Below are 15,281 nucleotides of genomic sequence, written 5' to 3' on the forward strand. Positions count from 1 at the left end.
GTTGTTTTGTTTATCACTATATAGCCCAGGTTAGCCTCCAACTTGTGATCTTCCTGCCTAGTGCTGAGAGTATAGCCTGCATGCACTACCACCCCTGGCTAAAATATGCCTAACTTTAATTTAACAAAACTCAGATTAGAAAAGCAGTGTTCTCCGTGTTCTTGGGATGAACAAAGATCGAATCAAATGATCAGTTCTAGATGGTCACGGAGTCACATGCCTTTCATGGGGAGGCAGAGAGAGGCAGCTAGGCCTGCAGAGTAAACCTCTGTAGCAGAAACAATACAAAACAAATTATTAGTTAGGTTGCAGAGATGAATTTTTCTTATAGTTATTTCGTGTTGGACTGTACCAACAAAAAGTAAAATTAATGGAATTGCTAGGATTTTGGTTTGGTTTGGGTTTGGGTTTTTAGGAGTAGAAAAGACTTCATTTCGCTTACAATTCAAGGTTCCGGTCTGTTTTGACAGGACAATCAAGGTGCAGGAACTTCAAACAGCTAGCCACGTCTCCTCCAGCCAGGAGCAGAGGGAAATGAACGCAAGTGTGCATGGCTTGCTGTCAGTTTTAATTGTCCAATGGACACAACCTAGCATCACATGGGAAGAGGATCTCAGTGAGGGATTCTCTGGAGTAGGCTGGCCTGCAGACATGCCTGGCAGATTATCTCGATTACGTTCATCGACATCGGAAGACCCAGCCTAAAAGTGGGCAGCATCACTCCCCCAGCTCGTGGGCTGGACTCAGTCGAAGAGGAGCAGGAAAACTAAGGCATGTAAGTATCGCTCTCGTTATTGCTGCTGTTTTATGTACATGGGTGTTCTGCCTGTCTGTATGTCTGTGAGCCAAAGTGCATGCCCGCTGCCCAAGGAGGCCAAAAGATTGTGTCAGATCCCTAGAACTGTAGTTAGACAGTTGTGAGCTGACTTGTGGGTGCTGGGAATTGAATATAAGTCCTCTGAAGGGCAGTCACTGCTCTGAACTGCTGAACCATCTCTCCAGTCCATACACACATTAAGTCTCTACCTTTGACTACGGATGCCACAAGCTACTTCAAGTCCCTGCCTTGATTTCCCCACAATGGTGGGCTCTAATCTGAAATCGTAAGCTAAATAAATCCTTTCTTCCTTAAAGCTGCTTTGGGGCAGGAGGCATTTCTTCACAGCAATAAAGAAGAAACTAGAACAGATATTGATTTATTGCCAAATTCTCCTAGAGCAGCGCTGATTTTCCCAAAGGTCCCTCCTCATCTTCTAGCGTGAGAATTTCATACATAGGTTCCATATATTTGTTCCTCTCCCCCTCCAGCCCTTCCCATGCCCCTCTCAAATTCATGATCTTGTCTTCAATTATTGTTTTACAGACACACACATGCATGCATGGACACATGCACACACACGCATGCGCACACACACACACAATCTGCTGAGTTAATTTGATGTTGCTGGTATCCATATGTGCTTAAGGCCCAGGGAGGCTCATCCTTAAAGAGCACAGTCGTGTCCCCCCCCATCCCCTGCCCCTCAGTAGCCATTCATTTCCTCCATTCATTCATCTAGGGATGGGTGCCTGGGCTATTTCCATCCACAGTGCAATGTCAACTGCTGCTGTTATTGTGCAAGACTGTTTAGGTGACCAGGCTGTCTAGGTTTCATGGGTACACCTCCCCGTTGGGTAGAGAAGACTATCTCAAAGCCGACTTCCCTGTCCTCTGGCTCTTCCAGGTTTCCTGCCCCTCTTTGGTGATATTCCCTGATGGTGTTGTAGGTGTATCAGGTATTGCTAGGCACTCCGTGGTCGGTTGTTTTCTACATTGTGACCAGGAGGGGTGTGTCTGTGGTGGTCTGTATCTGCTGCAGGGAGAGGCTTCTTTGATGGAGTGAGAGACACACAGACTTATGGGTATGAGGATCAGTGCTAGAACACAGTTAGGGGCTATGTTGGGCTAGGAAAATGGTGGCAGCAGAGTCTCCTGAAGGGCTGAAAATTCCACCAGCCATAGGAGGTTGGCTAGACCCACAGTATGAGCTGAGTTATCTCACTGACCCTAGACATTTACAGTTTGTGTGCTTTCATGTGCAAATTTTATTTATTTGACATAAAAGAATTGTGCGCTCAGTCAGGCAATGGTGGCACATGCCTTTAATCCCAGCACTCAGGAAGCAGAGGCAGGAGGATCTCTGAGTTCAAGGCCAGCCCGGTCTACAAAATGAGTTCCGGGAAAGCCAGGGCTGTCACACAGAGAAACCCTGTCTCGAGACCAAAAAACAATGTCCACTCATGTTCACATAATACATAATTTTAAAAATAAAATCTTTTAGAAAAATCAGTGCTGCTGCTCCAGGAAACCTGTCTAGAATTTCAGCCAGCGTGGAAAAGTATCTGCCTTCGCTGACATACTTCTGAGGACAGTACCATGCAGACACCTGCCCCGTGTCAGCTTCCGTCTCTGTGGATACTCACACTCCATCCCACCGAGTCCATCGGCAATCCAATGAGACGGGTTTAATCATCTAATGTTTATAGACTATAAACTGTGGCTCAGAGGGACTAACCTGTGCTCAGAAGGGCAAAGCAGTCAAATCCACACCTACGTACAGCTCTCCCCTGTTCTCCATAACCAGCACAGGCTTCCTGTCTCCTCCTCATTCTGAGGTCATTACATGAATGACTTTGAGTACCCTTCACCTGTCTGGTGTGTGCACACAGGTTCCAACTAGACCAAGACACTCACTTAGGAATTAAATATTGCTTTCTTAACACGGGCCATGTGCCAAACAGAATCAAAACCAGATTTACTCCTGAATAAGGAGCAACAGTTTTCATGAGCGCCATTCTAAACAGAAGGTATTAATATCCACAGAAAGTCTTCTGCAGTGGATGAAGATTGGTCGGCCCATGATCTCCTTCAGTAGATTCTTAACAGAAAAATAAGCCTAAAGGTGTTAAGTTTAGTATTCAATAAGCACAACTCACCATGGTAAGGAGAAAGCGTACCGCCATGAAGCTGAAATAATCTAATATAAAGATGGACGCTGTTCCAAAAAAGAACACAGCCATGCTCGTGCACCACAGAACCGTCCGTCTTCCGAATCTGAAAAAACGAGAGCACAGTGGGAGCGCCGGCGTGGCTGTCACGGTCTGAGTTGTCCCTGAAAGGCAAGCATTGACATCTTGCGTTTCATTTCTGTTCGCCGTTTGTTTTGAACAAATCCTGAGTCAGCACGCATCTTAAGACCGGCCTTTCGGCGGGGAGGCCTCCAGCTAAGCTGCTGAGATGCACATGGAACTACTCTGGGCCTTGCACTTAGGACCAAGGGAAATTTCGCCCCTTCCCAGCCCTCTACCCTGTGTGTTTTCTCTGTTAGCTGATTCCGCCAATCGAGGCTGCAGCAGCTAACCCCCTTAAAACCTGGTCCCTGGGGCCTGAGGGATGGCTCCGTGGTTAAGAGCCCTGGCTGCTCTTGTGGGGGGCCTGGATTCACCTCCCAGGACCTGCATGGTGGTTCACAGCTGTCGGTAACTCCAGTCCCAGGACACCGGACACCCTCTTCTGGGCTCTGTGGCACCACAAATGCATGCTGTGCATAGACTCAGGCAGGTGAAACACTCATACAGAGAAAATTAAAATAAATAAATCTTTCCAAACAAAGCTGACATCTTGCTAGCTTCTACTTCTGAGTGGTATTATAACTGGGAGAGGGATTTTTGGGGGTGAAAAAGAAAAAACCTGACATTTCCATATGATTCAAATACCTTAAAATAAAGCCTTCCCAGGTAAACATGGGGCTTTTAGTAGATTTGCAAAGTTGGACAACCACAGTTTCTGTTTTATTCTGAGACCTATACATCATCTCCCCAGGAGATGTGACCTGAGGAACCCACTTCCCATTCTCTGTGTGCCAACCCCATTCCCTGTCTTCCAAGCCTTTGGAAACCACCAATCCATGTTCTCTCATTTGTTGTTTTGGGAAATTTCATATAAACTGAGTAAACAATATGTGGCCTTTGTCTGTTCTCTTTTACTCGGTGTCATGGTCTCCTGATTCACCTGTCACAGCATGACTCAGCTCCTCACTCCTTTTCTCGGCATGACTCAGCACTTCACTCCTTTTCTCTGCATGACTCAGCTCCTCACTCCTTTTCTCGGCATGACTCAGCTCCTCACTCCTTTTCTCTGCATGACTCAGCACTTCACTTTTTTTTCACAGCTCAGTAATATTTCCTTGGGTTTTTTACTCCTCAGGGAGCGCACACTTAACTCTTTCAATGCTGTCCTGAGTGTTCAAGACCAAGATTTTGAGAGGACTTTGTTTTTACCACTCCATCTGACTTTTTTGTAGCACTGCCAAACTGTTTTCCAAGATGACTGCCCTGGTTTTCCTGCCCTGCCAGCAGCAAGAGTCACAGTTCTTCACACCCTCACCGAGGCCTGTGGGTTCCCTGTAGTCACACCAGTGAGTATGAACCAATATCTCACCATGGCCTCAAGTTACATTTTTCTAATGTCGAGAACCTTCTCAAGAGTCAATTGGCCATCTGCACTTATTCTTAGAGAAACATCAATCGGAGTCCTTGCATGGCTTTAAATTAATTTTTTTATGTTGAATTTTAAGAGTTATATGTATTTTCCGAGTGTGGTGGCACATATCTCTAATCCCAGTACTCAGAAGACAGAGGCATGTGGATCTCTGTGAGTTTGAAGCCAGCCTGGTCTACGTAATGTATTCCAAGACAGCCAGGGCTATGTTTCAAACCCACCACCCAAGAAAAGAATTATCTATATTTTAAATACAAAATCCTTGGCAGATATATGGTTTGAAAATAGACTTTTGCCTATGTGTGATCTTGGCAAATCATTTTAAGAAAATGGATATAAATATGGATTACATATTCCGGCCAGTAGGTTTACTTGAGACAGCCAATGAAGTGCAAACAGACAGGAAACTGGCATGGCCGTGGCCTTTGTCTTAGTTAAGGGTTCTATTGCTTTTGATGTAACACCATAACTAAAAGCAAGTTGGGAGGAAAGGGTTTATACAGCTCCTACTCTCACCTCACCGGAAGTCAGGGCAGGAACTCCAGCATGACTAGAACCTGGAAACAGGAGCTGACGCAGTGGCCATGGAGGGGTGCTACTAACTGACTTGCTCCTCATGGCTTTCCCAGAGATGGCACTACCCACAATGGGCTGGGCCCTCCCCCATCAGTCACCGATTAAGAAAATGTCCTACAGTCGGATCGGTATTATGAAGGCATTTTCTCAACTGAGGTTCGTTCCCTTTAGATAACTGTAGCTTGTGTCAAGCTGAAATACAACTAGCCAGGACAATCGACCCCTTGCCAACTTGACACACAAACTCATCACTGTTAAGCCACAACCTTTCCTTTCTTGTCTGTCCCCAAGATCTCATATTAGTATGTATAGCACAATATAAAATATTCCAAAAAATTCAGTCTCTTTAAAATCCAAAGCCTTTTAAAATTCAAAGTCGCTCAGCTGTGAGCTCCTGTAAAATCAAAAGTAAGTGTTTCAAGAGGGAAGAGCCAGAAGACAGTCATAATCAAATCAAAGCAACCGCAAACTCCAAGAGAAACTCAAATGTCCAGGGAGCCTGAGTCATTTCTCCAGCTCCACCCTCTGCAGCACACACTGCCTGCCTTCCAGGCTCCAGCTGACTCCGCTCCACCGCTGCTGCTCTTCCTGGTGGCCATCCCATGATGCTGGGTCTTCTGTAGCAACTGGGCTGCAGGCTCACCAAATAGCCTCTCATAGGCTCTCTTCAGGGTGCCAAGCCTCATCTTCTCTGCATGACCCCTTCAGTCCTGGGCCTTCAGCTGCCACCGAGGCTGCACCTTCACCTGGCCTCTCTTGGTCTCTCCCCCTGCTGAGCCTCAGTTGTTCTCCAGGACCCCCTTCGTGCCTTCAAAACCAGCACCACCTAACACTACCAAGTTTGGCTGCCAGCACAAGGTACGACCTTGGCCGCGTCTGGAACACAGCTTCTGTGTGCTGACTCTCAGGAAACACTTTACAGATTTTACCTCAAAGATGCTGGTCTCTTCTTAACCTCTGTTAGTTCCTCAGCTCCAGCTGACCAGCAGCGAGCACCCCAGCAAAGCAAAGGTTTCACTTTAGTGGTTCTGGTTGTTAATCACAGCTGGCTTTTTAGCCACGGCTGGAATCCTAATTAAAAATAACAAAGGCCCCAGTAGAGTCTTTGAACTTTCCTCTGAAACATCACAAGCCAAACCTCCATCCTCTGCACTACCCTCAACATTCTTATCTTCCAAGGTCCCACAGGACAGTTCGTCAAGCATTGAACACTCGATGGCTTTTCTATCCTAAAGTTCCAAAGTCCTTCTGCAATCGGAGCAAAAATGTGGTCAGGTCTGTTACAGTAATATTCCACAATCTTGGTGCCAATTTGTCTTAGTTAGAGTGTCTATTGTTATAATGAAACACCATGATCAAAAAGCAAGTTGAGGAGGAAAGGGTTTTTCCAGCTCACACCTCCACAGCACAGTTAGTTCATCATTACACAACAGGAACTCAAGCAGGGCAGGATCCTGGAGGCACGAGCTGATGAGAGGCCATGGAGGAGTGCTGCTTACTGGCTTGCTCCCCGTGGCTTGCTCAGCCTGCATTTTATAGAACCCAGGACCACCAGCCCAGGGGTGGTACCACCACAGTAAGCTGGGCCTTCCCCTATCAATCACTAAGAAAATGCCCTACAGCCAGATCTTACGGAGGCATTTTCTCAGCTGAGGTTCCCTCCTTTCAGCTGACTGTAGCTTGCGCAGAAAGCTTGTCTGCACAGCTTTCCTGGGGCTCCTCGATGTCCACACACATCAGTAGGAACAACTGGCCGGAGTCATGGGTGGGGTGCTTCCCAGTGCCGTCTGAGACCTGAACGCCACTGAAAAGAATTGTTTGCTGCTGCTGGGAAGCCCTTCCACCATGCAGATGTCTTCACTCTCTGCAGGAGCACAGCCACCTCTGAATGACCACAGACCATCAAAGAGGACGGCCCTCAGCTTCCTGTCCCACCCACCGGCCTACACAGTCAGCACCTCCCACCTCCTCCTAGCCAAGATCTACCTGGTTCTTCTTTCCCTTCTCTTCTAGCCCCTTCCTTCCAGTTTGAATCTCATCACCCTGAATGATAACCTTCATTATCTCGAACCCAAGGCATCTTCAGCCACCTTGCATTTACTTCGTCATCAGTAACAGAGGGACCACACCACTGACTGCTACCTATCTTCATATTTTCCAGCCTTAGTTACCCTCCCCACTCTACAGGTGGTATTAATTTTGAATATCCCATCCCTATCCTTTCCATAATCCAGAGACAGTGCACGCTGTTGAAAGCATCCAGACATGCCCTTCTCTCTCTCTCTCTCTGGGTATTTTCTGGCAACATCACCTGCTACCCAGGCTTCTAAACCTTAACACACACACACACACACACACACACACACACACACACACGGAACGCACACATGCACACACATACACACCAGCCTCCCCTGTTCCCTGCATATTCATCACTATATCATTTCAGTTTCAAAATGCCTCCCAGGGGCTGGAGAGATGGCTCAGAGGTTAAGAGCATTGCCTGTTCTCCCAAAGGTCCTGAGTTCAATTCCCAGCAACCACATGGTGGCTCACAACCATCTGTAATAAGGTTCTGTGCCCTCTTCTGGCCTGCAGGCATACAAGCAGACAGAATATTATATACATAATAAATAAATATTTAAAAAAAACAAAAAAACAAAAAAAAATGCTTCCCAGAAATGCCTTTGTCTTTCCCTGTCCACTTCCCCTGCTTTCCCTCAACCCTCCGTTGCTTACATCGCTGATTCCAGCTGGTCTCTCTCGCCTCACACCATGGCACCACCCACATCTCTAGAAAGTAAACCCTGCTGGCCCTGCTTCTGTATCTGGTCGTTTCCGTATCCACCTGTTTCTTCTGCCATCCAAACCTTCCTTGCATCTACCAGACAGAAAGGAAAGAACTCGATTTGCTTTGAGTTCACATCTTCCGTTCTCTGATGCGGGATTTTAGGCATCCATTATATGGAGCAAAGGAATTTCAGCACATTTACTCGGTGCACAGACTGCATCTGCTTGAAATATGTTTTGTTTCAGCCTCGAGCGCTGAGCACATTTCAACAGAAAATGCCGAGAAGATAATTTGTACACCCATCTGCCAGATGAGAACAGCAATACTCAGCACCTATGAGCGTTCACAGGAATAGGAATGGCCCTGGCCACAGCAGAGCCCCGACATTTCTCTTTAGACGGATTTCACAGCTGTCTTAGGCTGCTATTCCCTAGAGCCAAGGGTTGCTGATCTAAGCTGCTGTCTCTAAGTCCCCAGGGCCCAAATCACGCTTGTAAACTCACAGCTGCGAAGACCAAATATCCATCTCTGTTTTGGCAGAGGCACATAAGGCATGCAGCAGGGTCTGTAGCTCCAAGACAAAGTTTGCTTTATTTTAGAGTTCTACATTTATTTTAGTGTGGATGCTTAAAAATATGACTACTCTGTGTTTTGCAAGATGGTATGCCCTCCAAAATTAATGGTGAAATACAATCCCCAAAAATGCTCGAAATGATCATGTCATGAAGACTCCGTCCTCATTATAAAAGGGCTCAAGACTGACGGGACAATTCTCCAGTCCTCATGTTCCTTCTTCTCTGTGAGGACACTATATCTCTGGAGGCTTCAGCGACAAGACACCATCATGGAAGCAGAGAGCAGTCCTTGTGTTGCTAACACTTTTATCTCAGACATCCCAGTCCCCAGGGTGAGAAATGAATCCCTGCTGTTTATAAATTACCAGTATGTGGCATTCTTGCTAAGGCAGCACAAAGAGACTACAACAAACCAGGCAGCCAGATTTTCACATTTATGGATATTAGGACCTAAGGCCAGGCTAGCTCTCTTTAAAATCAAGTCTATTTAAGGGGAAAATAAACAAAGAAATAGCCATTATCCATCAAGTGGCTGTATGTCCCAAGTAGTTTCTTCTGTATTTCTCATTTCAAGAAAGCTTCAGGGGGAATAAGTGGGGCGGGGAGACGGGGGGGGGGGGGGAGCTCAGCTTGTAAACTAGGATTCTGAAACAGGTGAGCGAGTTTGATTTCCCGGCAAGCACAGGTGATCGGCAGCACAAGCAGTATCCATGCCCAGACAGGCTGCTCAGTGAGTCATCTTAACCCGGTGCTACTCTGCACCCCTAAGTGAAGGGCCAGCAGGAGGGTGCACGTTAGATAGGATGTTTGAAAAGACCTGGAGCTTTGGACATGATGCTCTGTCCCACCGGGAAACCCAGACAGAAAACTGAATCCTACACCGTGCAACAGTGCTAAATATTTCATTTTTACCTGTCAGAAAGGTAGCCAAAAATAATTGATCCCAGCAGCATGCCAAATATAAACAAGGGCTGGATCATGTATGCATACCATTTCCGTTCGCAGACCAGGTTCAAGGTTTCCACCACAGAATTTCTCCATTTGCTTTGGTCATACACATAGCCATCAGAGCAAGGGCTGTCGAGCCCATAGCCACTGGACTCGTGGTTCAAGTGTGACTTGTTCTCCCTCCGGGTCCTGCTACATCTTGTGAGCTCCCAGATCTGCCCATCCTGCAGTTCCACGGTAATGTGATCTTTCTGGTCTGGGGACCGCAGGGCCAGTACGTCCTCCAAACTCCAAGCAGATAAGTTATGAAAAACAGCCCTCTGAATCTTGCCTGGGGGCCTGCAGGCATGCTCGGGGATACTCGACATGAACACAGAAGCCAGGTAGTGCATGCCACAGGAGATGTTCTGGTAGGCACATATCATATACAGGATTATTTGGAACCTGTAAAGAAAAGAGAGGGCTGGTTGTTATAGCTGGCCTATGGCTGGGACAAGGACACAAGTAAGTATGGAGGGACTCCATCTGGTCAACCTTAATACACTTATGCATGTATAGATGGGTAAATACAAAAATAATTGTAGGTGCTTCTCTCTCATACAAGTGAAATATGTATTACATATGTATATATTTCAAGCAATGCACTAAATTCTAGTTACACTCGCATCTCATTAGGTCATTCCAACACACAAGCTTGCTAACTAGCTCGAGTTTATGGACCAATCAACCTTTGTCCATAATAAGTCATGGAAAAGATTGGAAAGCCAATTTAACTTTAAAAAACTTCATATGTACTAATTTTTCTAAATCAAACTGAAAGACCCCCAGAGTGGGGAGACTCTCACTCAAGTCTCGGGATAACACGACTCCCCACCCCCCAACTCACAAGAGACCGTCCTTGCTGCAATCACACGAGGTTTATTGACGGGACAGGAACCAGTGCACTGGGGCCGAAACTCATTTCCCACGCAGGGGTAGAGGAGTTTGACCCCAAGTAGCTGGGAGAAGGGGTATTTAAGGGAAGAAACCATAACCCAATAACCCAAAGGGGGTAGGGAGAGTGTCATTGGAAAATTCCGAAAATACCAGTGATCATTGGAAAAGTCCGAAAATACTGGTGATAATCACAAGGGGGTAATTCCCTGTTTCTCAAGATGATTCTCAAGATTATAATCTAACTGTATGGTCAGCTAGTTCTTGGAACAGAGTCACTGAACCGGCTAACCTAGAGTTTTGGTTCTTCTCTCCCTGCTAGATTTTTTTTGGGGGGGAGGGGCTCTACTCTTTCTGCTAGAGGGGTCTGAATTTATCCGGGTCTTTCAAAACTTGAGCGTATCTCTACTTTTCAACCTGTGATTCAAGCACTGGGTGTCACCATTTACCCTTGAAGGTAATAAAGCCTGCTCTCATTGAGACCAGAGATCAACATCCATGGCCCTAAATTTAAGTTTGTTCGTTCTGCCTCTAACCACAGAACATTGTGGAGGCCCGAAAATGTGAGCCTATTTCCACACTGACCAAAGGTCAGAGTTCAGACTTGCCTCTAGTTTTTTCAAGGTTATTATGCTTCTACCTCAAACAAAGGTGAGAGTTCTGCTCTCTCAAGGTGTGGCAAGACCTTGTGCTCCAGGAATAGAGAAGTAGATTGTTCCTACCTCAAACAAGACTTTAAGGATCCAACTAAGTTCCAGTTCCCTTTATAAAGATAACTTGGGATTCTACCCCAGGGGGTGGTTTGCCTACAGTTTTGGTCTAGGGTGTAAGCAAGACTTGTTTTTTTCTAGAAACAGAATGTTTAACTATGAATGTAGCCCTTGACTTTCAACTTGTCTGTTCATTTCCTTGTATCATGGTAATGCAGTCTTTTATCTTACTCCTACCTTCTAGGGTCAGGGATATTTTAAGCAGTTGGAAATTAAACGCGGATGAATTTTCAGTACTCACTGGAGTTCCCTCCTGATACTATCCTATATGTTTCTCAGTTTTATTAGTTTCATTGACATCTTCATGTTCTTTACTATATTTCTAATCCCCAAGCCTTTACCCTGGAGAGCAGTATTTTTGTCGGGGCTATTCCCCGACAGAACATTGAAAGCTTAACTGTTTCTCAGTGAGTGGATGGTTAAGTTACAGCGGCAGACACTGACTGCCTGGGAGATGCAGACTCTGGGCTTGAAATTCAAAGAGAGCCGTGAGCAGTGTCCCCGTTACTGTTTTTGCCAACTTGACACAAGAGTCATTTGAAAAGAGGGAATCTCAATGGAGAAAATGCTTCCAACGGATTTGCCTGTAGGCACATCTATTTGGTGGATTTTCTTGATTTGGGAGGACCTATCTCACTGTGGGCAGTGCCATCCCTGGACTGGTGGTCCTGCGGTGTGTAAGAAAGCAGACCAGGCAAGTCATGAGGAGCAAGCCAGTAAGCCATCTCTCCATAGCCTCTGCATCAGCTCCTGCCTCAGAGTTCCAGCCTTGAGTTCTTGGCTTCCCTCAGTGGACTATGACCCAAGCAAGATATTTAAGCCCAATAAAGCTGTTCCTCCCCAGGCTGGTTTTGGTCAGTATTTTTACCATAACAATAAGAGAAAACTATATATGCTGTTTACCTGGGACCTTTGGGCTTGTATCTAGCCAGTCTCATCCTATTGGAGTGGCTCCACCTGAGACATACTCCACATCTGTCTCAACAGAGATTTACATGGTGCTCTCCCTAGCAATACCCACTGAGTCAAGAGGGGAAATCGGGGCTTGTCACATAGTGTGTTCCCTAGTTTTCTGTAGGAAACTAAACAGTCACACACAGCCTCCTCTTCTTTCTGTAAATAATAAGGATATGCCGCCCTAGAAAGATTTGTACTGCCCTGTTTTATGTGACCATTAAACATAAATTTAGTGGAATCAGAGACGGTTCCATCGGTAAAGTAACATGCCACACAAGCTGAAGGACCTGTAGGCAAAGACTGTTCATTTGTTTCCCAGCCACCCAGACCCAGAAACTGTATTGACTGCAATACTATTTGGCCAATAGCGTAAGCGTATTTCTAGCTAGCTCTTACATCTTAAATTAACCCATGTCTATTATTTTATATTTTACCACGAGGCTCATGGTTTGCCAGTAAGGTTCCAGGGTGTCTGTCTCCTTTGGCAGCTACATGGCATCTCCATGACTCCACCTTCTTTTCTCCTCTATCTCTGCTTGGAATTCCTGCCTTGCTCTACTCTGCCCTGTCATAGGCCCAAGATGTTCTTTATTCATTAGCCAATAAAAGCAATACATATACAAAAGGACACCCTACACCAAGGACCCAAGTTGAGATCCCCAGCACTCACTTAAAAAGTCAAGTGAGGCAGCCAATAGGTATAATACGGATGTTGCTATGGTGATTGGGAAGACACTGAGGCTTTGCTGACCACGGGCAGCCTCTCGGTGAGCTCCCGATCCTGTGAGAGACTTTGTCTTAAGCAAGATGAAGGAACTGGAGAGACGGCTCAGCAGATAAGAGCACTTGATACTCTTCCAGAAGACCCTGGTTCAATTCCCAGTACCCACATCAGGCAGGCAGCTCACAAATGCTATTCACTCTGGTTCCAAGGGATATGACACCCACCCCACCCCCAGCCTCTATGGACACAAACACACCGGAGGACAACTGAAGAAGACTCCCAACAGCTGACCGCTGGTCTCCGATTGCACATACGTGGGCACACAGAGATACATACATATCCATACCACACATACAAAAAATAAAGTTAATTTAAAAATAACAAAAAGGGCCAACTAGAACAAATGGATAAAACAGGAGGTGGGTGGCATCTAATGGGCACACTGACCTCACATTCTGCTAGAGGCATCTGACCTTTCCCCAAGGACAAGCTGCTTTCTGAGTCAGTCCTGTTCACCCTAACAGAGACTAGGGAACTAGGGCAAGCCAGGACTTACTGAGAACTTACTAGACTGTAAGACTTTTACCTGTATCACTGTGGCCAACTAAAAGTCATTTCTACAAAGGCTTTGACCCTCTTCTCCCACCCAGGGAGCAGTGTCTGACACTGAGGATGATGGAAACCGCTGCTGGGGAGCTGAGTTTTCTGGTGACAGCAACATTGCTCATGCCTGGTCCCTGAGTAATCCAGGGGTAGAGTCCACTTGGGAGAGACCTCCGTCTGCAGTCCAGGCTGGCCTAGAACTCACTGTGGAGACCAGGCTGGCCTCAAACACTCAGCATTCTCCTGCATCCGTCTCTCTGGGAATATAGACACGAGCCACCACACCTGGCCATTGAGTGATTTCTAAGCTAGAACCTTAACCAAACACTGACTACTACACACCTACTTTAGCGAGCTCCTAAACACAAGGAGAAAATAAGACATCATACCTCCTGTCTTACAGGGCTGCTGTGGGTCCCACATGTCTATAAAAACCCATGCTAACCTTTTCTTTTTGTCAATCCCTTTTTTAAACCGTGTCTTTCTAGGTAGCTCAGGCTGGCCTGGAGCTTTCTGTCAATTTCTGTCTGTCACCTGCCCCAAACTGGAACTACATGTGTGTGTGTGTCATCTCTGACCGTATTAAATATATTTCTAGAGTTATTTGTAAGCATCCAAAGTACATTATTAGCCCCATTTTACAGATGAGTAGTAGTCACTGAAACATTCAGGCCTATTATAGTTCACACGTGGGAGTTGATCCCTTCATCTGTGTGTGACTCCGCCGTGAGCCTTTAACCCTACAGCCTCCATTTCCCAGTCATTCAAAGACTCTAACATGTCTTCTGCAGTGAGCATCATATTAAGAACTGTGTGTAAGCTCCCTACAGAGTACCTGGTACATGTCGGGTATCTGTGTGGCAACCAGGCCAGAGAACAGACCAGGCCCAGAGGGAGAGCTCGGGATAGAAACAGTCATCTTGAACACTGGAAGAGAAGCCGGTTGGGCTGGCAGTGTTTCTACTAGACCTGTGACCATTCCTCCCAATGATGATTTTCCAGCTGATGGTCTAGAGAGCACCCCAAGTCCCAACTTCCCCGTAGGGCACATTGCCTGCACCCACCAAGTCCAAGCGGACTCCAGCGCCTCCTGTGGCCAGAAGCCAAGAGGACAAGCCAGGTCATGGGCTGTGGGCGAGACCTCTGCAAGCGCTGGGCAAAGCGGGCGTGGAGAAGCTGTAGAACCCCATCCCAACCGACAGAAACAGACACCTCTGCGGCCCCAACGCGTGCCGCCCCCACTCTGGCCCCAAATCCTTCTCCGCCTCCCTACTTGCCAAAGTGTCCCACGTGGTCAAAAATCAGTTCCACGTTGCAGGACTCCATATCCCTGTCGCGGATCGGAATGCCCTGGGCTGTGAGCGCCAAGCCCCACCGGCCCTGCCCGCAGGATACCCCTGCACCCCCCGCCCCACCCCCACCTTCTTTCCCAGCAGCCCACGAGTCTTGGGGTGGCAGGGCGGGGCACACCCTGATGCTCCATCGCACGTGCCTTCAACTTTGCTGGATGATTTCCCACACCCTCCAACCTCCTGGAACATCCCCATGATCCAGAAAAGCATCTGCCCCACTCGGCCTCAAGAGCATCCCATCTTCAGCAGGACACGCCCCTGCTTCCTAAGCTGTCTTGCTTAAGAATCCACCGTATAGTGGGTTTTAAGTGCTCGTTTATTTATTGACTCTACTCCCTGTATCCAAGCTGGTTTCGTCAAACTCAGGAGCCTCCTGCCTCTGCCTGCCCTGCCCACCCCTCACCCCCAACACCAGCCCTTGGTGTTAGGACTGTAGGACAACTTGGTTTTTAATCCCTTTTGCTCTCACACTCCATAACCTTTTTTCCTGAAGAACATTCTTGTTTCTCAAC

The 15,281-nt window shown here is 46.9% G+C and overlaps 1 protein-coding gene across 2 annotated transcripts in view; it reads right to left on the minus strand.

Moving 5' to 3' along the window:
* The window catches only part of Slc22a16 (solute carrier family 22 member 16), a 50,447-nt gene extending 35,704 nt beyond the window's left edge, over positions 1-14,743 (minus strand). For both annotated transcript variants that reach the window (XM_075959218.1, XM_075959219.1), the window contains exons 1-3: positions 14,691-14,743; positions 9,395-9,874; positions 2,977-3,094 (exon numbers count right to left, since the gene is read on the minus strand). In XM_075959218.1, coding sequence (XP_075815333.1) covers positions 2,977-3,094; positions 9,395-9,874; positions 14,691-14,743 — 651 coding nt within the window. The remainder of the gene's footprint in view (positions 1-2,976; positions 3,095-9,394; positions 9,875-14,690) is intronic.
* Positions 14,744-15,281: the final 538 nt, after the last annotated feature.

Source organism: Microtus pennsylvanicus, chromosome 1, assembly GCF_037038515.1.
Source record: "Microtus pennsylvanicus isolate mMicPen1 chromosome 1, mMicPen1.hap1, whole genome shotgun sequence".
Taxonomy (NCBI): domain Eukaryota; kingdom Metazoa; phylum Chordata; class Mammalia; order Rodentia; family Cricetidae; genus Microtus; species Microtus pennsylvanicus.